General features: G+C 44.0%; 1 protein-coding gene across 1 annotated transcript; it reads left to right on the top strand.

The window, feature by feature from the left end:
- The first annotated feature begins 5,986 nt into the window (after window positions 1–5,986).
- Window positions 5,987–7,299, top strand: LOC113613063 (rho GTPase-activating protein 15-like). The gene is made up of 2 exons (XM_027093489.1): window positions 5,987–6,469; window positions 7,125–7,299. The coding sequence occupies exons 1-2, from the start codon at window positions 5,996–5,998 to the stop codon at window positions 7,140–7,142; spliced, it is 492 nt and encodes a 163-aa protein (XP_026949290.1). The 5' UTR covers window positions 5,987–5,995; the 3' UTR covers window positions 7,143–7,299.
- Window positions 7,300–8,029: the final 730 nt, after the last annotated feature.

Genomic DNA, 8,029 nt, shown 5'->3' with positions numbered 1-8,029 from the left:
AGGACTTCAAGAAAAAAAAGAAAAAGTAACACATGAAGCATATATGATAAGGAGGCACCAGAGTCCAGAGCACGAGCTCTGGAATCACACAGGCTTGCTTCAAATCCCGGCTAAGCCACTACCATCTGTATACCCTGAAGAACAGTCGAAGGTTTAAATGTTCTTTTACCAAATTTCGAAAAACAAGTGAAGAAAAAGAACATACCTGCCAGGAAGGGACATCGTGGGGTGCAGCATCCAGTCGGGTCAGGGCTCTGCATCCCCTGCTCAGACACCTTCACCGCCTGGCTCATGGTGATGCTGGCAGCTCAGCAGCCCTGGAGAAGGCGCTCCTGTCTCCAGGGCTCGCGGACAAGCTGGGGAGGTCCACGGAGGAGGCGGGCCACAGCCTGGCACGTTCTGGGTGCCTCCTGCACTCAGCTCTGGGCAGGCTCTGGCCTCTGGGCCCCGTTGCGGGGAAGGGCTGGCCGATACATACCCAGGGCTGAGGGGCCTGCAGAGCTGGTGCCCAGGCAGGGTGAGCTCTGGAGGAGAAGGCTTCCACAGTCCCCAACAGTCTCTGCATGGTGGCCCATCCGGTGCCAAACACCTGCCACCCACAGCGACAAGTCCCAGCTGCTAGAAAGTCCAGAAGGGGTCGGGCTCTTTGCCCTCGGGCCGGGTTTCTCCAGGGGCTGGGCTTGCATGGGGCCCCCAGCCCACCCCCTGACCCGCCCGCCCTTGCTCTGTGACACGTACAATGCAATGTCAACACCCAGGCTCAGCCGGCCAGTGTTCAGTGCCTGCTAGACCTTGAGAAGAGTTAGCAGCTAGGGAGAAGCTTTCTCACTGTCACTCGCTTTTCTCAGATCAGGCAGGCAGCCCATCTCACCCCAAAGCTATGGACACCACACCTCCTTCCCAGGCTACCGTTTTCCGTTCTGCCCCTGTTTTCCCTTTCCATTCTGCCCCTCTTTTCCCCAGCACCCCATTTACGGCTTCGGGTGTCATCGGTGCTGCAGCAGGCAGCACCTCTGACCCCGAAGCTATGGACACCACACCTCCTCCCTAGGCTATCTTTTTCCGTTCTTCCCCTGTTTTCCCTTTCTATTCTGCTCCTGTTTGTCCCAGCCCCCCTCATTTACGGCTTAGGCCGGCATCGGTGCTTCAGCAGGCAGCAGCTCTGACACTAAACCTATGGACACCACACCTGCTTCCCAGGGCTGTCATTTTCCAGTCTGCCCCGTCTCCAAGTAGAACCACTACCTATTCACACGGCTCTTCCTAGTTCTGGGAACACAACAGTCACTGGTAGCAATGCCTCAGCCCATGCCTCGACTCATTTACCTGCAATGCTGGCCAACAGATAGACCAACACTTCAAAGTTGTGACAGAAAGTTGAGTAAGTTATACGCTTGGAATTGCATTTATTATTATTAACAAGCACAACTGTAGTGCTTAGACTGTAACAAGTAATATTCTAAGTGCTTAGCAAATATTAACTCACTTAATCCTCATAATGGCAACCCTATAGGTAGGTAATGTTCATAATATTCACCTTTTTTTGGGGAAACTGAGGCCCAGAGGGGTTGAATAGCTTGTCTAATGCCACACAGTAAGTAGGGGGCAGAAACCCAGGATGAAAACCAGACCGTCGAGACTTTCATCACTTTGCTGTGTCACCTTAATAGATGTTGTGGTTAGGGAAGGGACTAAACTGACAAGACTGTGAACTAGAGAAGGGAGAAATTAGAAAATGACTTATCCTAGAAACTAGAGAGGATTTCATCTCAGAAATTTCTGGTGATGAGACCCGGAAGAACAAGAACATGGTTGAAATACTCACTTGGGTAGTATCTGAATCCATTGAGAAATGGTTTTGTTTTGTTTGTTTGTTTTTTAACTTAGAAAGGCCAGTTGGATGAAGATTAATGAAAAAAAAGTATAAAGGAAAAGAGGTAGGTGCCTGAAGTGAGACATAACCTCTTCCCTGTAAGTACTAGGGTTGGGCGTCCTGTGGGAAAGGATGGAGCTCTCTCTACAGGTTTGTCACCAGGATGAACAAGGAGAAACATGGCAACCATTGTACTGGTTTTGATGATTCCTCAAAAACCAAGGCTTTAGTTTCCAAGAACTACCCATGGTAGCATACCTACCGTGTGTCAGACATGCCACCAAGTGTGTTTCCAGTCACACATTTTAATTGGAGAAATAGTTCCTATGAGGTACGCATTAGTTCCCTATGGCTGCTGTAACAAATTACTACCAATGAGCTTGTGTAAAACAAAACACACTCATTCTCTTATGGTTCTGGAAGACAGAGGTCCAAAACCAGTTTCCCTGGGCTGGAACCAGGAGTTGACAAGGCCGTCCATCCACCTTCTAGAGGCTCTAAGGGAGAATCTGTTTCCTTGACAGCATTCCTTGACTTCTGGCCACATCAATCCAACCCCAACTTCATCATCACATTCTCTTTGGAGTAAAAACTCCCTCTGCCTCTCTCTTACGAGAACACCAGTGGTTACATCTGGGTCCATCCAGGTAGTCCAGAGGAATCTCCCCATCTCAAAACCCTTACTTTCATCCCATTGGCAAAGTCCCTTCTGCCATTTAAGGTGACATTCACAGGTTCTGGGGATTAGAAGGTGGACATTTGGGGGCAATGGTACTATTCAGTCTACTACAAGGTAGATACTATTATCTTTCTCAGATGTAGGAAATGAAGTTTAGGGAAGTAATTTGTCTCAGGTCTACAATTTCCAGAGTAGAGATTTAAATTCTGCCAGTGAGACTTTAGGACACACTCTAAACAACTTTAACCTGTGTCCTTAATTACTGCATAATCCTTGGTTAAGAGTCACACTTAGGTATCAAGACCCAACTGAATATAACACAAGTACTGTCTCCTCTTTCACTATGTTTGCCTGGTGTATTTATGAATCTTGCCCAGAGCAGAAGAGTTCAGAAAATTGTTATGCACCTTTACTAGGAGAAAGCATTTACTGTTTGATGTGCACAGAGTAACTGGAGGCTATTTAAAATAAAATAAAATAAAATAAAATATACCACCAAATCGTCAAGTGTCACAACAGAGGTAACCCCGTGGGAGTCTTGAAGAGACTAAAATTATCTCCAATTGTGCAGGTGAGAAAAGTTTCACTAAAGGCAGGTGTAGTTCAGCCAAGCCCTATGGCACAGAAGTAGGAATTTGGATATGTACGAATGGGAAAAAAGACATTTTAGGCATGGGAAACAGTTTAATGCTGAATGGATGAGAAATATACATTAGACCTTTCTAAATCAACTGGCTTATTAACTCAGTAAATCAGATTTGGTCAGTCAAACTAGCTTTAGCTGATTACTTATCCAGGGCATAGCTGTTGAGAGTAATTTATGTCATAGAACAGTAAATAAAATTGTTGAACTATAGCTTTAGGCTTGCTAAGTGAAACAGATTGCTCTAGCTGATGTTCAAGTGACTTACTTGGTACTATTCACGAAATTGGGGGTTAACAACTGCTTAAGACAACATAGAGAATTGATCTTAAATAGTACTTGAAGTAGTTACTGTGTAAAGTATCTGTTCAGTAGCTCATGGTAAATGGATGTTTATAATCCTCACTGGACAACCAACTGCTTTTTTGCAAATGGTAATGTGAATTGCTGTTGCATAAACTATAGTAATGACCACCTATCTAATTTGTGGTCCAAACCAGAAATCTTCTAACAATACTGGTCTCCTAATAAAAGTAAGCACGAAGCTAACACACACTGGGTGTCTCCCGTGTGCCTGTGCACGCATCTGTATCTCACTGAACCCTCATAACAGCCCCCAAGAGAGGGACTCTGAGTGTCCCCATGCTGCTGGTGGAGAAACAGGCACAGGAAGGTTCAATAGTCTATCTACCTAAGATCACACAGAGGGTGGGAGAGCCTGTTTTTAAACCATCTGCCTCCAATTCCAGGTGCCAGGAGCCAGATTCAGCCTACAGGCCTCTTCTGCTCATCTGGAGGTGAAACCATGTGTAAGGATTAGTCAAATCCTGTCTTCACCCCTCAAGGTAGCTTGAACACTTGCACGTCCTCCAAATAGCATGTAGCATAAGCAATAAGATGTTTGCCCCGGGTATTGTCCAGGAACTTGGAATCAGCTGTGTCTAGTTAGGCTGAGCTGGTTAAGACTGGAGAGGACCACCGATCTTCCACCTGGGCCAGTGCCTTTTGACCTCCTGCCATCAGAGGGCTGAAAACTACAGCCTGAGCCCCGTAGCCTAGTTACGCCAGCTCAGAACAATGATGAGCACACCTTTTTCCAATCACCTTTCCTCATGCTCCCCATGCCTCATACTGCCCTGCTTCTTTATTCTTTATCCCATAGATACCCCAAGCCCCTTGCCTTTGGGGAGGCGGATTTGAGACCTATTGTCACGTCACTTCCTCGCTTGGCTGCCTTGTGAATAAACCTCCTCTTTGCTGCAAACCTCAGCATGTCAGTGTTTTGGCTTGCCGCGCCTCAGACAAAATGGTAGGGAGCAGTGGTAAAGGTCCCTTGCCTGTGAGGGAAGCTGGTTACTAGTAGTCACGTTGCGGATGTTTTCTCCTCCTTGGGGGGCAGACGTCCTGCTCTTCCAGAAAGAAGGGAGAAAGGCAGGAGCTGGACCCTTGCTCTCAGGGTCACTGTCACCTAGGAGCTCGTTAGAAGCACAGAATCCAGGCCCCACGCAGAACTACTGAATTACAGCCTGCATTTAACAAGATCCACAAGAGAGGCATACCCATATTAAAGTTGGAGAGGCACCAAGCTGGAGTCCACGTAGCTCATCCCTAGGGTCATCCTCTTCTCCGCAGCTAATGAAAACGAGGCAAAGATTCATCCCGAGCCTACTCTGCCTCAGTCACTTGGGTATCACATGAGGTCTTTTAATCCTCCCGAGAGCCTGCAAATGAGACTGAGGGTCAGAGTGGTCAAGCACCCAAGGTTCCATAAAAGAACATGAACAAGGCTCACTGGAGCCCAGACCTCCAAAGAAGAAGGTCCCTGAGCACAGCATGGCACCACAGCAGCCCAAACGGTGGGCCTGGAGGGTAGGCCAGGGTTCCCACGCAGAGTTTACATCATTCGACAGATGCCCAGAGCAGACCACAAGGCAATATGAGAAGTAAGTTCTGATTGTGGAATCTGTGAATTTTGAGGTTTAAAGAAAAAAATCTGTTTTTGGGGGGCTGGTTAAAACAGTTCTACCAAGGAGTAAAGAGAGGGCATCTCAAGGCTCCTTCTGGACTTAGAATTTAATGCCTATTTATTGAGAAACGCTCCGTGCATTTGCTCAGTCCTATGTCAAGATGAAGTTCTCTGTGCCCTAGAATTTTAGGTTCTAAAAAGGCCACACAAATGGGTGAGACCTAAAAAATGCCAGAACAATGCAACGGCCTTAATCAGACTGTCTTTGCTTTGCTTTGTTTTGCTTATAAGTCACTGACTTTAAACTGAATATGGTGTCATGTCTTTATTTTTCTTGAAGTATATATTTTTTAAAGATCATATAAAGATATTCTTCCATGGTAAGACTTTTACATTGTATTTTGCTTCAAATGGAGTGTGGTACATTGACCCTCCATCAGATGATTGCTTATAACTCAGATTTCTTATAACTCACCTTGCTTTATTAAGAATACCGCTAGAGGCTTCTATGCCCCTAGTAATAAAAATGCATTTTCAGGCCCATTCAAACCAATGACAATCCAAGTTTACAGAGCACAAGATAATGAAAATTCTCTCGGAGTAGTGCTTCCGGCCAATCGGACATGCTAAGGCATAGCCTTGCAGTGCTTCCTCTAAGCGATAGGGTGCCAGAAAAAAAATTCGTAGTCCGAGGTTGCCCAGATGTACCGTACGGACGAACCTGAATTTTCTATCCATGAGATTGTGAAGAAGGAAAAATAAATCTCTGTCCGTTTTGTTGTGGCACCTCGAACTGCAAAAGTTATGGCTGTAGTGTGTGGATAACATTGTAATATGCAGAAGTCTACAAATTCTGATACCTCTGTGGAAACACTGAATCCCACCCGCCAAGGCACTGGAGCTGTGCAAATGAGAATCAAAAATGCCAACAGCCATCACAGCAGGCTGAGCCAAAGTAAATCCATGATCCTCACCGATGTTGGGAAGGTCACTGAACCTGTATCCCGGCACAGAAGGAATCATTCACAGCATGTCTTGAAAGATGTCATTCCTCCACTGGAACAACTGATGGTTGAAAAAGAAGGTTATCTTCAAAAAGCTAAAATTGCAGATGGAGGAAAGAAACTAAGGAAAAACTGGTCTACTTCCTGGATTGTTCTTTCTAGTCGAAAAATTGAATTTTACAAAGAATCCAAGCAGCAGGCTCTGTCTAATATGAAAACTGGGCACAAACCAGAAAGTGTGGATTTGTGTGGGGCATATATTGAATGGGCCAAAGAAAAATCAAGCAGAAAGAATGTCTTTCAGGATAATCTGAATTATCTGTGATTTTAAGTAATCGTAATGGAATCTCAAGGATGGCATTTTTTTCTATGCTTCTACTACCTGTCATTTCAATTCTGATCTTCTGGGAAATGCAAGAAACTCCAGATTGTTTTGATATGGAGATTTACTAACATCTTCCAAATAAGGCAATGGGAAAAAGTAAATCAAATCAGAGGATATACTGTTCCATACAAATTGCTTCCTGACTATGATGTTTACATGGATAGTGTTTTTAATTGTAACTTCTCCTAAAATTGGAACACCTAAAACATCATTTCTTAAAATGTAGCTTCAGGTAGTAAAACTATCAAAACTTTGCTTGTAAGAGAAATTTGGGTACTGGAAGGAATGAACTGACTCTCAACATATTCTGAACAACACATGCAAATATAAAGTGTCAGAGGACTCTGAGGACCTGTTGAGTTATTTAGACTTTTCAGCATGTCCAGTATGCCTTTTATAAGGGGAAATCGAAAGAAGGGAGTGGGGAGCTTCAACTACCATGGCTTTGTGCTTTGATTTGCTTGATACTGCCTGAAGTTGTTCAGAAGAAACTTGAGGATTGCCTTTGTATTTGCTCATCCAGTCAACAGTTTGGAAAGCTAACCCATGAAAATATTCATTCTGAACTCCTCAGAAATTTAGATCGATTTGAGTGAGAGGATAAAGGAACTGCTGAAAGCATCAACTATTGTCGAAACAAGATCAATTCATCAAAGTCTATTTAAGAGGTATGGAAGTCCACCACCCTCTCCAAGAAGTCTTCATTTCCTGTCTTCTCTTCAGTAGCAGTAATTCTGACCAGTTCCTTAGGATGAATGCATGTGTGTGGCATATATTAATTTCTCTTCATTCTTAAAGATGGAAATGATACAATCATCTGGCTTGTAATTTTCCAAAATGTTTTAGTTTGTTAGGTTGAAATGAGGTGATGGTCACTTTGAGGATGAAAATATCTGCTGAGGCCAGTTGGTGCATTCTACTTTTTAAAACATTTCTGCTTACCTAAAGAACTAGATTTTTATATAAATCTCTTGATGAATAATAAATATTATTTTATTGGTCTGATGAAAAAAAAAATTCTCTCGACCGGCATCTTCTACTACTTTTAATCTGTTAACAGACCCTAAGTGTCTCAGATGAAAGGTACTGTAGCAGGAATTGCCATCGTTAACAGCATTCCATACAGGAAACTCTTGATTGTTCCAATTTCTCAAATATTTGGACATTTTGACTGCCTCTGTAACATCTCTAGGGTGTGTGAAAGATAAAAAAGAGGCCTGTACAATTTATTTCTCAAAATATACACAGAAATATTTTGCACATACAAACAGGGAAACCTTATAAATAATGTATGGGGAGCAACGTAATGTCGATAACAGAACTACTCATTTCGAAAGACAATACTGTCACCAAGTGTCCCCTTACCAAAACTGACTGGGAATTTTTAGGGGCCGCCAAACCAGAGGTGGAGATTTATAGGAACCTTGGATGTTTGAAAAATGGTTTTGGACGACCTCCTTGAGGAAGGCACCAAGCCAC

The sequence above is a fragment of the Aethalodelphis obliquidens genome, unplaced genomic scaffold, assembly GCF_003676395.1.
Source record: "Aethalodelphis obliquidens isolate GAN/ISIS:26980383/991018 unplaced genomic scaffold, ASM367639v1 scaffold84, whole genome shotgun sequence".
In the NCBI taxonomy this organism is placed as follows: domain Eukaryota; kingdom Metazoa; phylum Chordata; class Mammalia; order Artiodactyla; family Delphinidae; genus Aethalodelphis; species Aethalodelphis obliquidens.
Note: the sequence above shows the minus strand (reverse complement) of the source record. Positions and strands in the feature narration are given on the sequence as shown.

Coding starts and splice junctions, on each gene's coding strand:
- LOC113613063 (XM_027093489.1), top strand. CDS start 5,996: ATGCAGAAGTCTACAAATTCTGATACCTCTGTGGAAACACTGAATCCC.